The following is an 18,596-nucleotide window of genomic DNA, read 5'->3' as shown; positions in this document are numbered from 1 at the left end:
TGGTTGGTAACAGCTTCGGCGAATGTGGATGGGCATGAGATGGTAGCGATGTCATTGGAGAGGTCGTTCCAGTCTACAGAAACACCCGCTATCACCCGCACGGAAGCCCGGTACATTTTAAGTGATTCTAAAACTGCGATTCTAAATTTTGCTCGAGGCCGAGTCCATGTCCCAGCTTTTGGCATACTAGACTCGCCCGATGCACCCCCGCCCCGCCAAGTGGAGCTGATATGGGTGCCCGCGCACTCCGGGAATCCCGGAAACGAGGCCGCCAACCTTTTAGCCCGAGGTTCTTTAAACCGGGCTCAGGTGCCCTCGGATCGGGGATTCAAGAAGGAGCGCATGCACTCATTCAGCGAGCTGACGCAGGCCTACAGAGCCTCACGCCAGCTCTACCCCCCGCCCCACCCCTCCCTAGATAACAAACACGCAACGCTCTGGCGCAGACTACAGACACACTCTCTTCCCTCACCCCTTACCCTAGCCCACTATCATCCCTCCTTCCCCACTCCAGCATGCGCCCTATGCCCAGAACCCTTCGCCTCTTCCCTCCACATCCTTTCCCTCTGCCCGGCGGACCCTCCCCCGCGGGACCTAGAGAACCTCAAGACCTGGGAGGACTGGGAGACCCTGCTGCGCTCGGAGGACCCGGCCGTGCAGACCATCGCAACCGGCCGGGCTGCCAGTGTTATGGACCTTAGGAACATAAACACTTGAGTGCAGTGGGGTCGTGCGGGGACCCTGGGGCGTGTCCCGAATTCCTTGTACAATAAAGTTTTCTCTCTCTCTCTCTCTCGGTCATTCATCGCGGAATCTGCTTCTATTTACGTTGACCCGCCGCGGTTGCTCAGATAATAAAAAAAAAAAAGCCGCGGTGGCTCAGTGGTAAGGCTCTCGTCTACCGAGCCGGAGTACGTGGGTTCGAACCCGACCGCGGCGGCCGTGTTTTGATGAAGACGAATTCTGGAGACCTCCACTACGGCACCTCTTTCTCTCTTCTTTCACTCCCACCTTCCTCCCTTCCCTTACGGCGCGGTTCAGGTGTCCGCCGAGGTGTGAGAGACAGATACTGCGCCATTTCCTTTCCTCAAAAACCATTTTACCAATTTTATTTACGTCTCATGGCCAAGTACGGCCGTGATCAGTGCAGTCATATTTTGCGCCTGGCAACTCTCATGGCCGCGCCCAGCGCGTTATGCTCCTAGTTGTGTCGACGATGTTAAAATGAGCGTATTTGTGGTTACAGGTGTTCTGTATCGGCGGCATTAGCTCGATTATCTATAGCGTAAGTCAGGAATGGATGTCCTTAAAGCAGAAATCGAGCGCAAGCGTAAAGAGCTGGAAAACAGGAAGCTCGTCGTGAGTATTCAACTGGTCGCAACCATCGCGATTACGGATAGCCGCCGTACTCCACAGAAGTTCGCTCACGTTTGGCGCATTCGTGTACATATTTCACATTTTATATTCTCCTCGATATTTCGTTTTCAATTAGATGTAAAGGTGGTGAGCCAGTTGTAAATGTGATCGTGGGTGCGTGTACGAACAACGGGCAGTCGAGCTCCTGATTGCTGTCACTGTAGTCTCAAGTTAGCATCGTGACAGTATATATGTCCACAGGCAGGCCAGTATTTATCGGTAAGGCATAGAGGGCTCGGTTCCAAGAGAGAAGCCCGATACTGCAAAACCAAGAATTCAAATTCAGCTGTCCGGGTGCTTGATCGCGTTGACTAATGACGTCGTTGAGTTTCAAACGCAACGATCGTTGATGTACAGCCGGCAGCAATGCAGTTACAGTGTCACGGTCTTGAAGCAATTTGCAGTGATACGAGTGTATTTGCATTTAACACCAGACAAGTGACAGTTGTTTGCTGCTAAGTTTTCACAACTGTTTCGCAGCTGTCCATACCAAGACCTTTACTATTATGCGAACTAAATATTGGTTACGCGTTTATTTCATGGACTTTGCAGCGGCGTTCCTGAGTTGTTCTTTCGAGTTCTAGTATTGCGCTGTTTTCTTGTTTGTCAACTCTGGATTATGCCTTCTATACTTTGTTTGAATTTTTAGGACATAATAATAAAGAAGCGTATTGGAGCGCAAATGGTACAAGTGTAATGCAGGCGCCGAACATGTGAACTGCTGAGTGAATTCTAGAATAATCAATCCATGAACAGTGCTGTTAGCGAGGCAGAGATCTGTAGCATGTGCTCTGTTGCCCTTGCAGGGGCCGCAGAGGAAGTACTTCAAGCGGGAGGAACTCATCAAGCAGACCAATGAAGAGTACGAGCAGCGGCGCAGAGCCAAGCATCAGGATGAAAGTGATGACGAGGTGAGCGCGCAGCTGTGACTTGTCTCTGCAATTCACGCTTAGCCACAATCATCGAGAACTTTTCTGTACCTTGACGGCACCACAGAGGGGCCGGACATTTGCACTCAGAAGTCACCACTTGATGGACATTGGGATCCACAAGTTTCTGGACTGAGCAGAACGTAGTGTGCTAAGGAACATCAGCTGGGATTTGTTGTTACATGCATTTTCGCATAGCTTGTTTCCTCTCACTGCCTGTTGTTTAAACATCAGCATTGGTTTTAAATTTGTAGTTAGTGTGAGTACGAAAAGTTGTTCCTTTGCCCACAGTTTTGTGCTGATTTCTCCCAGATTTCAAGCACCATTTTGCAGCTTCCAAGATCAGCTATGAAACCTTCACACTGGGGGCCAAAGCATGTGCTGTAACTTCGATACAATACGAGAGGCGTTTACCCTGCAGTGGGCATAGTGAGGCTGCTGCTGATGATGATTAGTGGGCATCTTCATGTGAGGTGTCTCTTAGAGTTGCACAGGGTCTCCCTGCAGGGTTGGTATAGTTGAAGAATTGGAGGAAAGAATTAAAAGCGAAAGAACTCTTTAATAGATCCAATGGCAGACCACCGTTTTAATAAGCAGTCTGTCACTCAGTTGTCCTCTATTGCCCAGCCCTGGTCAAATGTAGTTTTATGCAACGTATGTACGTTTAGGAATACAGTATTACAGAATAAAATCATTCCAGTTGCAGTACAAACCTACCTCGAAAGTACCTTCTCCCACCTTTCTTCTAACAAAAGAAGATAAACGCTGGCTTTTAATTTGCCTCTTTGCATACTTTCTCCAGTGTTCTGCAAAAGCTCTCGCAAACTAGCGCCATTCTTGGTCTTACCCTTGTCTACTGTTGCAGTCATCGACGTCGCCTTCGGTGGCCAGCCTCCTCAAGAAAAAACAGGAAGATGAGCGTGTGCTACCCAGGAAAGAGGTATATATGCTGTCCACTTTCTCTTTCAACTGGTCCAATGTAGTGCAAAGGCAGGCTATGTATATTTGAGATGATAACTTAGAGCTACATTCTCATATTATATCTTGTCTTGTGATCAGTAAAAGTCATCCTTTATATTTGTTATGAAAATAAACTGTTCCAAGCAGTACTGACCAACCCTTGCGTCCCTCTTACCCTGCCCCTACTAGCCCTTGCTTAGTGTTTTTCCTAGCGAATTCCTTAAAGCTGGCTTAAGTCTAGTGATGCCCTGCACCCTCAACAGGTGATCAGGCGCCTTCGAGACCGTGCGGAGCCAATACTGCTCTTCGGTGAGACTGAGACGGAAGCCTTTCATCGGCTTCGGCGCCTGGAGATCTTGGAACCAGAAGTCGATCGAGGTCTCCGAAATGACTTCCAGGTTAGTGCAAAAACACAAATTTTGTGACATGTATTAGACATGGTTGGGAGCATATTTTATTTGATGAAGCCTTTCTGCTGGAGGCGTGTTCATTTAATCAGTGTGTACAGTGACTTTAACCTAGCAAGCATTGTTCTCGCTCGTATTTGGCTTAAACAGATTTGTGAAAAAGGCAGTGTTGAGCTGCAGACATTTTCAGCATGTGAATAAACCAGTTTAAATCTTAATCGCAATAAACCAGTTGTGTGTCATACTACTTTTAAGGCGATCTTTTACAAAAAAAGTTGTTTCATTAAACCAGCAAGAGAACAGCATGTTTTCCTTTTTTATTTTTCTTATTGGCAAATCATATAAATTGGAACCCACTGTATCTGAAGTAAAGTAAGTGCCCAGTGCTTTCTCATATGCATTTTGTGCCAGTAGCTCTGAATGGCACGAACTGAGAAGTGGACCTGGTCTCGGCAGTGTTAAAATTGCATAGGATAACATTTAAGTGCATCCAGCTCTGCAGATGCTTCACTAGGTCATCAGAACTGAACAGAAGCTGCTGCGGTGGCTCAGTGGTTATGGTGCTCGGCTGCTGACCTGAAAGACGCGGGCTCGATCCCGGCCATGGCAGTCGAACTTCGATGTAGGTGAAATTCTAGAGGCCCGTGTGCTGTGTGATGCCAGTGCACGTTAAAGAACCCCAGGTGGTCGAAATTTCCGGAGTCCTTCACTACGGCGTCCCTCATAGCCTGAGTCACTTTGGGATGTTAAACTCCTATAAAAAAAAAAGAACTGAACAGAACAGAGCAGAAAACATAGCGCATGTAATGTTACTAACCACTTCTGCCTTTCCAACAAAGGGGTCGTGATGGATGCACATCAGACAGCAATTGTTTCAGCCTTGAGGATCAAAGATGTTGAGGAACGCCGCATGTCTTGGTTTTCCTGCCTTTTTAGCTAACTCGTGTGCAAAAAATTGGAGGGGACACTTAAGCTCCACATCTACGGTATGCTGTGATAGCGTTTATGAGTTAGTGCCCACATATGCAGAATTGGTCATTCTCAACTTTACATTCATACGTCCCTGGGCGTCCATATAGGTACCTGCGATGGCAGGTGCTGCCACCAGTGAGCCTTGTGTGACCCTTGCTGCTCTTCTCGAGCAACCTCTCACGATCAACAGATAATTTCACTGCCTCCTGCCAGGGTGGTTAGCTTGCTCACAATCCGGTGGGCAGGTTGTGAGGACCCCACAAAGTCACGTGACCTAGGTTGCTTCTCTGGGGTTGGCTGCCTGGGCCACCCTCTTTTTCGCTGACAGTGCCAACAACATCGACACTGGATTTTGTGCGTAATGGGGCCTTTAACGCTGTTGTGTTAAAGATAAGAGCATGCACATGCAAAGTCTGTAGAAAAAGATTGCAAGATTCTGCTAATAATGACTGGCTGTACTGCCAGTCATTAGTTTGGTGGAGGAATTTTATAGTCATTACAGCGGACGATCTGCTATAAGCCTTTACAGTACAATTGGGCCCAAAATAAAATGGGGAATGAAAGGTGGGGGGTTGAGGCACACGTGGATTCAGGTGCTTGGGGAGCCCAAGGAACCCAAGAGTTTTGCGAAACCTAGTTTGAGAACCCTTGGACTAGGCACCTCCAGTGAGCCCACTGGTGTTTGTCATCTTGACAGTCGCACTATCTGGCTGGAATCAGCTATGAGCATTGCCTCCTAACGAAACGCAATGTTTCTTCTCCCTTCCCCACTATGCTATAACAAACAGCAACCAGAATTCATGTTCCTGCTCTTAGGGTCCTGCAGCATATTTTTTCACGAATCAGTTGCACACTCTTGTCACATTACACAGTCAGATAATAATGCACAGCGCTGTTTGCATTTGGCTCACTAGAACATGATTGGTTGATGGTGTGCTGCCACAGGTTATGAAGTGAAACTTGTGATTAGCACTGCCCTAGTTAGCACTGTCATCCAGCTGCGTCTTATGTCTGCTGTTTTCCAAACAAGCTTGCAAAGAGCTATCAATGCCCAGTTCATGTATACCCTCGCCTTCTACTACTACCTGTGGCTGACATCCTTTGATCCTCTGTTCACAGAGCATGCACCAATGAACATGAATGTGCCAGCCACTGAGAATAAAATGAGCCAGTAATAATGACTGAAAGGAGCATAGACACATAATTTCGGTGGCATGTTTTCTACTCTACAATGACGCGGAAGACACATCTACGCATGAATCACCAAGTGGTACTCGCCTATGACCACTAAATAGTTTATAATCGAATTTTCCTGTCATGTTGTTTCGGTTTCGGTTTCAACAGCCGAACAATGTCTTTGATGTCACAGAGAGGTTAAAGATCACGTAAAGCATGAAAAAAAACTGCGATATAATTGCTACTTCACCGTTTTAATTCACTACAGTGCTGAAGCCAGCCTTCCTGAAGAGCCAGAATGACGACGAATGTAGAAGCACAGATTATATTGCAGTTTTTCGTGCCTCACGTGACCTATAACCTCTCTTTGATGTCACAGTCATCGTTCGGCTGTTGAAACTGAAACCGAAACAGCACAAGCAAGAAATCCGCTTATATACTATTTAGCTGTTGTAGGAGGATACCACATGGTAATCTGTGCATAATAATGCCTTATGCCTCATTACAAAGAAGAAAACACATTGCGGTACATTTTGCGCGTGCAGGAAGCGATGGAGAAGGTGGACCAGATCTACCTGGACGAGATCCTCAAGTCGCAGGGCAAGACCGAGGACGGCAAGTCGGTGCACGACGTCAAGGTTGAGGTCGAGGGCACCACCCTCGAGGACATCCAGGTGTGTTACTAAGCCGCACAGTTCGCAGGGCTGTGGCACCTCTGTATAGCTTTGCGCTTGTACCTCCTCTTTGTACCTCCTCTTTGTACCTCCTCTTTGTACCTCCTCTTTGTACCTCCTCTTGTACCTCCCCTTTAGCGAACATTGCATGTGCACTTGCACATAAATAGGTGGCATAACATCTGCTCAGTCGCATGCGAACTAAGTTGAGTGCAAATAGATGGTCTCACTCTGGTCCTCTGTAGAACCGACCTTCGCCAATACATTTCCAATATTGAGCCGATTACGTGTGCTGTTTGGGCAGTCGCTTGCGAACTAAGTTGAGTCCAATGTTTGTCCCGTGTGGTGTGTATTTCTCCTCCTGCCGTCTCATTAAGCGCTGCTTAAAATAAGTGGACCAACCAGTACACCACTTATTGCTGAATATATTATCAGTGCTTTCGGAAAGTGGTGGTTATGTGTTCCAAGGTATGTAATTGGTAGACCGCCTCTAGCTTGTTGTCAGATGGTAGCAGTGCCTACGTCTTTTGCGTGACTTACAACTCTTATTGGCTGCGTCTTTAGCGAGATTCGTGCAGTTTACTCTTGCCTTGCTAGTTTTTGTAATTGCAGACAAAGCCAGTTTTCAGTTTTCCACATTCCTTCAAGTCATTCTGAGTGCTTTCAGTACAGTAAGCAAGCAAGCATGCCGTATCCTACCAAGCTGTTACTGTTTTAGATACAGGTTTTGATGGGATTGACAGCAACAGGTGGACAATTTATTTCTAGCATGGCTTCTTGCAAACTAGTATTGTTGCATGGTGTAAATGCCTTGTTTTCAAATCCGTACTGTGGTCGTTTAGTTACATAACTATTAAGCAACTATAACTGTGATCATCTATATCATTCACCAGCCACTGATGTCTGCACTTGCCATCAGCACTTCCTTTGCCTCTCTCTTAATATCTCTTTTTTTTTTGTCCTCACAGACCATAGCACAGGAACTGGGTGAACGCAGAAACAAGGGGAAAGATGCGGAGATGATCCTCACCGCACTCAAGGTGAGACGGCAGCAGGTCTGCTCTTCGGGCTTCCACTTTTAAGGACACAGTGCCTTGAGCTCTCGCTCTCAGGATTCTCCTTGGAGCTCTGTGTCAAGAGGTCCTTTGAAACCTCTCTGTCCACGCTAAGCTGGCATTGCTGGAGATGTTGTACAGCCATGCTCAGTGCGAGTTGCAGGGTTTGCACATTGATAAACGCTGCAGAAAACCCTGCCATTTCAACTGATAGCCAGTGTAGGTGCATAACTTCACACTACCACAGTGCTCTCACTTGACAGAAGCTTCAAATACGTCTTACATATTGTAGGCCTCAACTGAGCACACTGTACCTTGCCTTGAAACGTGGTTGGTTCTCATGGGTGGCTTGATGCACAGCAGTATACAGTTTTGTGAGGCTCGTTTTTTCCAAAATTTGTGAAGAACCTTGCTGTCTGTATTCAGATGCATTGTTGCTAATGTAGCACCTTGTGTCAGAAAGTGCACGGAGTAGTGAGTGTCAGGTCTGTACCAAGCAGAGATAGAGTATGCGACACATCTCAGAATCTCATCTTTTAGATGTACTATCAGGTTAGTTGGTTCGTACCTGCCCTAACTAGAAACTGTGCAAAACTACACCCGTCTGTGTAGTATTTCTTTCTTCGTCTGTGTCTGCTTTGAAAGAAGGCTTTGTGTTTTGATGAACATCACAGCATCTTTATAGAGTGGACACGATACAGAGTGCTTCAAGCCGTTTTGCAATACTTTTTCAGTCCAACTATAGTATTTCCTTATTTCAGTAATGACTCAAGAGGTTCCTACCTGAGGTGAACTTAAAGGTGCACTGAAGAGGATTCTGAACTCGTCTTTTTGCCGTGGGAACTCGATCTACACGTTCCTAGCATTCTTAGAAACAGTGACTTATTGCCCTGTGTGGCCGATTTCCCCAATTAAATCGAATTAACGTCCGGCTCCCGCCTTTTTTTTTTTAATTCTGCCTCGTACGGTGGGCGGAGTCGACCAACGCGTGGAGTGCCTTTCACTCAGTCCCGTGGAGGTTTTGCTTTCGCTTTATTTTGTTTTTTAGGTTTCCATGAATAAATAGTTTCATTCGCAGATAATATAGCCGCAAAATAAGCCCGAAGAAATAAAAATACGCGCGGACTATTTGCTACTACGGACTACTACGTATTACTCCGCCGATGGCAGAGCGGCAAGCCGCCACGGGACTGGGTGAAAGGCACTCCACCCGTTGGTCGACTCCACCCACCGTACGAGGCAGAATTTTTAAAAAAAGGCGGGAGCCGGACGTTAATTCTATTTAATTGGGGAAATCGGCCACACAGGGCAGTAAATCGCAGCTTCTAAGAAAGCTCGGAACGTGTAGATCGAGTTCACGCGGCAAAAAGACAAGTTCAGATTCCTCTTCAGTGCACCTTTAATGTTATGACTGGAACAACTGAAGTCCCACCATGTGCTGTATTTATGGGTGAACCTGATTTGTGTGAATGACTTTTGTACATGAAGGCGGCGAGGTTTAGGCTAGTTGTTTGTGCAAGTGCACAGTGTTTCTATCCTTTGTTCTCTTTGTTTCTTTTGAGCACTTTTGCAATCGTATAGATTTCTGCCTGGCACCAGTGTGGGGGAGGTTGTGTGGAGCAAAAGAGGGTGTGCTTGTGTGTGTGTGTGACTGCTGGCCAGTGCTCAGCACTTTGTTGTTTCTCACTTTGCAGAAATTGTTGCCAGATGAATGAGACCTGATTCGCAGCAAAAAAGAAAAAAAAAAGTTGCTTACATTGTGCACGCCCTTATAGATCACCTTCTGAATTATCATATACGGAAAAGCCGTGTTGTTGACGAATACCTTCACTGATTGCCGGTTTGCCAAGAGTTTGTGACAATGAGCATTCACGCCTGTCAGTCTCAGAGAAACGGAGTTCATTGTTTTATCTAATTTTTTCATATCTTGAGAGAAAATGAGCAGCATAGGATGTTACAGTATCAGATGGCTCAAGACAAGTGTTTCACCTGAATAAAAAAAAAGGATGTCGACATCTGCTGGAGTGCCAGCAAACCATGAATGCTCAGGCTGCAAGTGTGCTTTGCAAAGGGTTCACTCATTGTATATGAGCAGTTGCACCAGCAGCAGTGAAGACAGAGAGGATCAAAACTGCCTACGACGCTCACTGTGGCTGGTCGAGTGTGAACAGCAGCTGATACACCAAGTGTGTACAAGCATCGCTCTGCAATTTCAAAAAGAGCAAGTTTATGTAACCCTTTCAGGCGCCATTTCTTGTTTTGACTGAAATCAATTATTTTTTCACATAAGTAGTATATTCAGGCCTCAAGAAAGGGAATTTGTTAGTTTTTGAGTGTGAAAGACCAGCAGGTAAGTTTTTACAATGATGTGGAGAATTCCGTACAAAGTGTCAGATTTGTTAGAAATAGTACCATCGAAATGTTCTCGTGTGTCAGATAAACACCCTAGGGATCGTGGAATCGCTTTGTGTTTCGACGATTCACATTGCGCTCGTAATTGAACAAAAACAATCGATGTTTTCACTCACGGCAAAATCTGACGCCACAGAAACGGCAGACAAAGTGCTACCTAGCTCATTGTTATGTGAAATATTACTTACTCCGTTCGCTACATGGTACCAAAAAAGCAACTTATTTGCAACAAGAAGGGTCCTCAATTTGACTGAAATCATGAAATCACTGTTAAGTGCTCCAGTTTCTCAGGAAAAGCTGTAAGTTTGCCGCTTACACAATTGTGTATTAAGCGCCTGAAGGGGATAATATTGATTTGTTAAGAAATTGATCTACCAAACCTTGTGGTTTATATGCAAGGAAGCCGCATTCACATTCCACTGAAGCTGTCCCAGCATTATCATTGTCCTGAACTCTGTACCTCAGCATCCACGATTTGTGAAATACCGCACAGACCAAGACATAGGACTCATATTGACAAGGCTATGCACGTCTAATGTGCTCTCAGTCGTGATATCTGTGGTGCTTGGGAAATCACGAAAACGTGCCAGCTTGGCCACCATTGGGTTAAATTCTACCTTGACACTCTTGTTCATTATTTTGCCTCGCAAAAGAACTTGTACGCCACCGTGGGTGCATGTATGTCCTGACCAGTCAATTAAGCAAGGACTGCCTGGAGAACATCTTCTCAATAGTTCAATGACATCGTATGCCCAAGGGGCATACGATGTCAAATGTGCTTTAAAGCTGGTTTGTGTAGAGCAGTTTTTCTACACACATTGACGTCAACAAGCTACAACACTGATGACAGCCTGCACCCCGCCCGACCTTCTTGGTCACACTCTTCAGAAGCTGCCTGTGGATTTTCAGGATGATGAAGAGCTTGTACGCTGCCTCGTTATTGAGGAAGCTTCTTCACCTGAATGCGACATCCTCACTCACTTTGGAGGGTTTCTTCTCAGGTCTTTACTGAAAGCAACGGGGAATTGTGAGCCATGCACAGCAGTGTTAGTCTATTTATTTATTTATTTACAAAATAATGCGGACACTGAGTCCAAGCAGGGTGGGCGAACAAGTCAATCAAGACAAAAAAACGCGACATTTCAAAAAAGAACAACACAATATAGCAAAAATTGGTTAAAACTCATGGGGCAATGATTTAACTGGCTGATTCCAATCTGTTATTGTGCGTTGAATATAGGGGTTAGAGAACTGGGATGGCGTTGACGAGTTTGTCTGGTTGGTGCCGGCGTTAAGTGTGATGAGGGATCCAAACCAAGTTTGTTATGTAATAAGAGAGAAATAAATTCTGACCTAAGCTCTCTTCGCCGATGTTCAAGTAGTTCAATTTTATTAATCTCCATTAAAGTGGTCAGAAGAAAATGAAAGCTACAACGCACTCATCAACGTAAAGGAGTACGTAAAGGGGGCTCACAACTTCATCAGGCACAGTAATGTTGTGATGGGTGTGGAATTGTGATGCTGTTGTACGGTTTCCCTGATTCAGGGTTTCCATAAGCCAAGTCAGACTGCTTGTTGGGCGAGCATTGCTGGGTAGACAGCGGGAGTGGTAGCCCTCCCCTTCTTCTCACCTTTCCCCGTCCTGTGGTTGGGTGGCCCCAACAGTTCATCCTGCAGATGTGGGGCGAGCGGCTGAATGGGCGGCCCGAGGCGGACAAGACGTCCATGCGGGGCAAGCTGGCCTCGGCCACCTACGGCCAGACCCAGTCGTACCTGCGGCCCCTGTTCAAGCGCCTGCGCAAGAACACCATCCCCGAGGACATCCTCGAGCACCTGGTGCGCATCGTCAAGAACATGCTGCTCCGCGAGTACGTCAAGGTACGCCTCACCTGTGTGCACTGTGCTGTGTCGAAAGGGACACCATCGTCCCAGCAGCATGCGGCTGGCTTCAAGGGAGCACCAGTTGAAGTTATTAGAAAGTGAGACCACTTTGCAGAAGTATAGCTTGTTGGTTTAGCTGGCAGAGCCAGCTAAATAAGATCACATGCAGATGAAGTGGTGCTCACTCCCACAAAGCTTCATCTTTTGTGCTCTTGGTCTGATCTTATGCCTGTCGCACTGACCTTGTCTGTATTTCACATATAGTCCGAATATGTATCACAGTGGGACGTATTTCAATGACAGATTAATTTAAAGGTGCAGTGAAGAGGAATCTGAACTTGTCTTTTTGCCGCGGGAACTCGATCTGCACGTTCCGAGCATTCTTAGAAACCTCAATTTATTGCCCTGTGTGGCTGATTTCCCTAATTAAATCGAATTAACGTCTGGCTCCCGCCTTTTTTTTTTAATTCTCCCCCGTACGGTGGGCGGACTCGACCAACGAGTGGAGTGCCTTTCACCCAGTCCCATGGCGGCTTGTCGTTCTGCCATCGGCGGAGTAATACATAGTAGTCCGTAGAAGCAAATAGTCCGCGCGTATTTTTATTTCTGCGGCTTATTTTGCTGCTGTATTATCTGCGAATGAAACTATTTATTCACGGAAACGTAAAAAACAAAATAAAGCGAAAGCAAAGCCTCCACGGAGCTGGCTGAAAGGCACTCCATGTGTTGGTTGACTCTACCCACCATACGGGGAAGAATTCGAAAAAAAGGCGGGAGCCGGACATTAATTCGATTTAATTAGGGAAATTGGCCACACAGGGCCATAAATCGGAAGTTTCTAGGAATGCTCAGAACGTATAGATTGAGTTCCCATGGCAAAAAACCGAGTTCAGATTCCTCTTCAGTGCACCTTTAAGGCTTGCCAGTATTAGATACTCGTAAATTACCCTGAGAGTGGCTGCAGCAGCATCATTGCTCCCGTGCTCTGAACTCACAGCATTTCTGTAAAGAAAAACAGGGTTGGTCAAATGTTTAGGGGAATCCCCCAAGGTGGAGTAGATTTATAATAAGGGAGTAATTACTCACTGGCATCCACCCAAGCACAGCCATATGGCTACAAAGGAAAGCTATACAGCTTTCTCAGAAACTTCGTAGTTAAAGAAAAATCCATCCTGGTCTGGGGTTCGAACCCGGGACCACCACTTCACCGGAGCAGTCGCTCTACCAATTGAGCTAACCGGGACAGCAAGGTTATGGTAGGGGGGGAAGGGGGGGGACGTTTAAGCTTTGGCTTTAAGAGTAGAGTGTGATAGTGTTATTGAGTCCTGTTCATAATCGACGACTCAACACTTGCACAGATTCATAGATCATGGGGAGACATCACACCACTCCTGGCCCAGCCACCCCTGGGGCTTCTGTGACCCAGGTTGCTCTGCACGCCATAGAGTTTCTTACTATTACCTAGAGGGAAAGCTGGCAGGCCGTCTATGGGCGTCTATGCATGGCGACCCCTCGAGACCACTTCAGCCACCATGGGCGCTCAAAGCATCATGGGGCGGTGAGCTACTTGTTGCGGAACTGCAACTTTTTGGTCAAAAAATAATAGAAAAATAAAGCTGTTTGATAACTACAAACGTCCTAACATTCAATATCTAGTCTAATGATTGCAACAAACGAGCAGAAAAGCATTTAAGTGCAAAGTTTGCCCAAAATAAGAGACGACTCGCTCTCCTATTGGCCAAGTAAAGAACACTATAAAAACTAATATTTCGGAATTAACAGGCGCACTTTTAAAAGTAAATATGTTTAAAAAAAAATGTTGTTGCTTAGATACTATAAGAGGTTTTTAATGGCATTTCAGAAAGATAAAACCTTTTATTGGCGTCGTGTGTCGTCGCGTTTTCACTACTATGGGTTTTGCACACTGCGTTCGCACGAAAGTCGTCTGCGCACACACGAACAGCGTTTTCGGAATGAAGCATATTAGTAGTGCCACTCCGTGTTCCTGAAAAACTACGACTGTCTTGCAACGAGTAGCTCACCGCCCCATGATGCTTTGAGCGTCCATGGTGGCTGAAGTGCAGCGCCGCCAGCTTTCCCTCTAGGTAATAGTAAGAAACTCTATGCTGCACGCACTCGCGTGAAGGCTCCCTTATAGTCAAAGTGCTGACAACCTGCCATTGACCCTAAGTTGCCATCTGCCCATCCTGGCAGGTGGCAACATTTGATTTTTCATGGATTTTGCACTCGCGGGATACCGATGACGATGGTGGCTTTTCTGTGAACGGTACCTTTAACGCTCTCACGTTCATAGGGAGTGCTTGTTTGATTAGCGTTGAGCAGCGCTGCTAGTATATTCTCAGCCATGAAGTGTGCCGCGAAATGGATGCAATGCAAGCTGGCAGTGCCCTATCAGATGCATAGCAAGGAGTGCATCTCCGAACATGTTGCAGTGTAGCTTCAGCACAACAGCATAGATAGTGCGCAGGAAATTCTCATACTTCTTATACTTCAGATAATTTTGCTGTGTTCATTTCAGTAATCACGAATATGTATTAAAAGTGTTGTTTTGTGTAAGTTTATATGTTTGCTGTTTCAAAATTGCTTATAAATTTGGCAGGCATAGCACCAAATACATCAAATAGTAAGCAAAGTTTGTTCCTTGCTTCTCTTTAGCCATGATTTGGTACACAAACACCGCTCTTTGCTTGTGTTTTCTCCCCTCCAGGCCATGCTCATTGATTGTTGTTGTGAGCATGTTTGTGGTGATGGTGACTGTTGCAGGCCAACGATGCCTACCTGCAGATGGCCATTGGCAATGCCCCGTGGCCCATCGGTGTCACCATGGTGGGCATTCATGCCCGAACGGGCCGTGAGAAGATCTTCTCCCAGAACATCGCCCGTATCCTTGGCTCTGAAGCATTTTGTCCTGTGTCCTGTGGCCTTCCAAATAATCTATTTTAATCCACTGCATCAGTGGTATTGGGAGGTGTTAAAAAGAAAGGCGGTGGGGGGCGGCAACAGTTAATGTGACCATTATTTCTCCTATGGCAGGTGCAGACTTCCAACTGTAAATTTCTTTTAGCACCCTGCCTTCTGTTTTCTGCATGGCTGTGTTTGGTCTAGGATTGTAGGGCCCTCACTTCATTTGGCGTGTAGCAGGCTTTTCGGTTTAATTTTGTTCCTGATTTCCATATCCGTGGAATGCCTGCCCAGTGGCCGAGGTGGTCTGCTTACTTAGGCTAGTGACTCTGATCCAATCTTGGCTTTCATGGCCGGTCTTCATTTGCACATTTTACAGTAACAAGCTGTCATTGAGACCAGTGCGTTTGTTTTGTCTTAGGAAAGAGAAAAAATTGTCAGATCAGTGCTTGTGCAGCTACAGAGGATCCAAGCTTGATTTCAAGTTCAAGTTAAAGGAACTGTTGTTAGCTCAACTCCTGAGCACCCCATTACTTCAGCCTAGCCACATATAATTTGGCCTCTTGAAATCATTTCCCCATTTGTATGGAATGCAGAGCTGTCATTCAGGTGACAAAATTGAGCAGTAGAATTGGCACCTCATGCCAGAGTGGTACGGCTCAGTCACGTCAGTCATTATGTTACAAATTCAGACACCATGATTGGGCCAGCTGTGTGACATCATGACAGTCGCGTTTTTTTGTTGTTGTTGTTTTAACACACCGTGTGCTTTGCACTCTGATGTTGGCACATCACAAAGAAGAGCACCCCAACTCACAAGGTTTATTACTTCGAGTGTTATCATTTTTTCAGAGGCTATTCCTAGGAAGAGGAAATGCAGTTGTCTTGGAATCATAAATTCTAGTGCAGAGAAACATATGGGGAGTCAAGGCACTTACTTGATGGTTTTGTTTTTCTACGGATCAACATAGCCCTGTTGTGTGCGAAATAGTATTGCATATTTCAATTTTAAATTCGTATAATTTGCACATCTGACACCCCTGAAAGGTATATTTCATTCTAGGCTCACTTTTTATCGGTGTTCATATGGTGGTTTCAGTAAATGGTGTCATAGATGGCTTTGCACTGCACAGTGCATGAATATGACCTACCCAGTCTGCGGAAGGTTCATTTTAATCAAGAAGTAATAATTACGACACGTGCTTATTCACTTGGCTGCATCACAGTGTTGTCACCTCCTGCTAGTACATTTTTGCATTCTACAGAAATTTGCATTTCCTACTGATTTTGTTACTGCGTTCAACTTGTAGTTTCTTGGCCTTTATGTCAGTGTTGGTCATCTACACATAACCCTGGTCGGATTAGCATGTTGTTGGCAGCAGCTAGTGAGTAGTTCCTCATTAAAATTAATGCTAGGGTCTCTGAAGGTTTCATCATCTCAGCGGACAAGTATTCTTCCCCTGACCAACACCTCAGATGTCCTGAACGATGAAACGCAACGCAAGTTCATTCAGGTAAGTGTTTTTGTTTGTTTGTTTGTTTGTTTGTTTGTTTGTCGTAGTGCAAAAGCATTACTTCTCTAGCAAAGCTGAAAGACCCGACATATGTGTAGTAAGCCTCAACCTTTGACAGAGCGCCAGTGGCGGAGGCCTTGCGTAGCTGCTCCGTGAACACGCGGAACCGGAACCCCCCCCCCCCTCCTCGGAGAAGGTGAGGGGGGGTCAAATGTCATTTATATTGTGATGTAGTGGATTTAAAGGCTTCCCAAAAGAAATTCTTTATTGGGCTGATCTGCACACACAAAGAACTGAACAACTCGGCGTCAGCGATAGCAGCAAATGCGCTCAACGGTCATTGAAGAACAAAATGCCTGCTGCTCTAGGGCGTAGTCAATTTGAAGTTGACAACAAACTTTTGAGGTACACGTGTAAACTAACCACAACAGTCTCGAACAACATAGAATCAGTTCCACCTGGGTGTGATCATTCGAGATAATCTAGTCACATCTCTCATCACAAGCAAAGTCTTGATATAGCCGCGTGCCAGTGGCCTTCAGCATACGCTAATAAACATTACAAAATTTTTCGGCAACATATACAGGGTTCAGTGTATTACTTGCCCAGTATGGTCACTACCTCCTAGTCTTCCCATCTATTCTCTCTCTCTCTGTTGACAGGCTCTCAAGCGCCTGATGACCCAGTGCCAGCGGCTCTTCCCTACAGATCCCTCGCGGTCTGTTGAGTACAACGCGTGAACAAGGCTGTGCCAGGACAGTGGGATCATCGGCTGGAAGCAAAGGCAGAGCTCAGCTCGAAGACAGTGCTTTGTGTCAGTCTGTGGGAGTCAAGAACTTTCTTTTTAACTGCTACAAACTTGACTGTCACGAATGCCAAAAAGCAACGTGGGGTGACGACGGCTGTACAGGATTCACACTGTGCTTACATCCGCCTCGGGACAAGAACAGCTGGTCAGAAGCCGGATTCACGAGCACAGACTTTGTCATCCTCACTGTGGCTCCTCAGTGATGTTATGGGCAAAATAAAGCGCCTCTCTGTTATTCAGAAAGCAGGCCTCAAATGGCCCCTGAATGACCTCTCACGAAAGTTGGCTTTTCTTTGTTTTGAGATTTTTCTTCACTCTTCTCATCACTGCTGGTAATTTGCGAATTTTTGTTCATTGACAGGGGTTCTGCCTTCAATCTTGCAAGCTTTTCACAGCCTTGCTAGTAATAAGCTTCCAATGGCTACATCAGTGTGCTGCAAAAATGCAGGTCCAATTTTCAAGCTCAGTCAGAGTAAATTTTTGGCTTTAAAATTGCAAAGAACTTTCCTAGCTCGTGTCACTCAGTTATTCTGCCTGTTCTTAACAACCATGCGCTGTTTAACGGCCCACCAGTGGGCTCTATTTCCTGACCCAATATCACCAATAATCAATGGGCTCTATTTCCTGACCCAATACCACCAATGCCAACATTTGACTGCAGAGCAAAGCAAATCTACTTTCTCTCAATTGACATTGGTAAGTTGAACATCTTTATACAGGAGTAGTACCATATTTGCATGAATATAATGAGAGGTTTTCTTTCCTCACTTCATCGGTTTCAGAACGCACCTCCCATTATATTCACTACCAAAGTATGAATGTAATGCGAACTTCTTTTCTCGGTGCTCCTCGAGATATCTATAATGGCCTTCACCTCCAGACTCACCAGCTGCTAGGAGAAACCAACTTTTGGATGACAGCGGGACCGCGCGGCGCGCACGAGGAAAGTGGTAAGTAGAGGATGAACGTGGAAAGAAGCCAGCACGGCGACAACTGTGGCCGCTGCTGCGTGGAAGACGCGTCGGAGGCTTTACTCCGGTCTTTCATGTTGTGTGCATTTCTGAAGTAAGGTAGTAAGTGGTTTTTATTATACATGGTAAATGGAAGGAAGAAGATTGTTGCTAGCCCCGGAGTCTGCCATCGCTGCTGGAAGCACCTGAGCTGGGGCAGCGAAAATGAAGGATAGCAGGCAGTGTGTAGAAGTGAAAAGAAAGAGGTGAGGGAATAGTAGAAAGGACAAGTGTTGCCTCTCAGAAATAATATCGGCGCAGAAATTGCCTCCGTATATTTCCGAGCCCTCGACACCACAGCTGTATAGTTGCCTTGAACCTGTAATGATGTTATAATCATAATATTTTTGTTTTTCCATGAGGTCTCAAACTCCCCCCTTGCATTACATAGTCAAGCCGGGTTACAGCGAACCCGGATATTTCGAAGTACTGGCTATATCGAGCTCAGAGATTATCCCTT

The 18,596-nt window shown here is 45.9% G+C and overlaps 1 protein-coding gene across 1 annotated transcript; it reads left to right on the top strand.

Moving 5' to 3' along the window:
- Positions 1-1,158: 1,158 nt before the first annotated feature.
- On the top strand, positions 1,159-17,407 carry Prp18 (pre-mRNA processing factor 18). Its single transcript, XM_089553301.1, has 10 exons — positions 1,159-1,359; positions 2,223-2,327; positions 3,211-3,285; positions 3,569-3,703; positions 6,406-6,534; positions 7,503-7,574; positions 11,667-11,879; positions 14,667-14,784; positions 16,281-16,318; positions 16,981-17,407. The coding sequence occupies exons 1-10, from the start codon at positions 1,297-1,299 to the stop codon at positions 17,056-17,058; spliced, it is 1,026 nt and encodes a 341-aa protein (XP_089409427.1). The 5' UTR covers positions 1,159-1,296; the 3' UTR covers positions 17,059-17,407.
- Positions 17,408-18,596: the final 1,189 nt, after the last annotated feature.

Source organism: Amblyomma mixtum, chromosome 7, assembly GCF_055824585.1.
Source record: "Amblyomma mixtum isolate Tamu chromosome 7, ASM5582458v1, whole genome shotgun sequence".
Lineage (NCBI taxonomy): Eukaryota > Metazoa > Arthropoda > Arachnida > Ixodida > Ixodidae > Amblyomma > Amblyomma mixtum.
The sequence above is the reverse complement of the archived record's forward strand: the minus strand, read 5'-3'. Positions and strand labels throughout refer to the sequence as shown.

What these genes read in the sequence shown, in the direction of transcription:
- Prp18 (XM_089553301.1), top strand. Translation starts at nt 1,297, where the DNA reads ATGGATGTCCTTAAAGCAGAAATCGAGCGCAAGCGTAAAGAGCTGGAA. An exon ending in TGGAAAACAGGAAGCTCGTC is followed by an intron (nt 1,360 to 2,222) that starts GTGAGTATTCAA and finishes TTGCCCTTGCAG; the next exon opens with GGGCCGCAGAGGAAGTACTT. An exon ending in AGGATGAAAGTGATGACGAG is followed by an intron (nt 2,328 to 3,210) that starts GTGAGCGCGCAG and finishes CTACTGTTGCAG; the next exon opens with TCATCGACGTCGCCTTCGGT.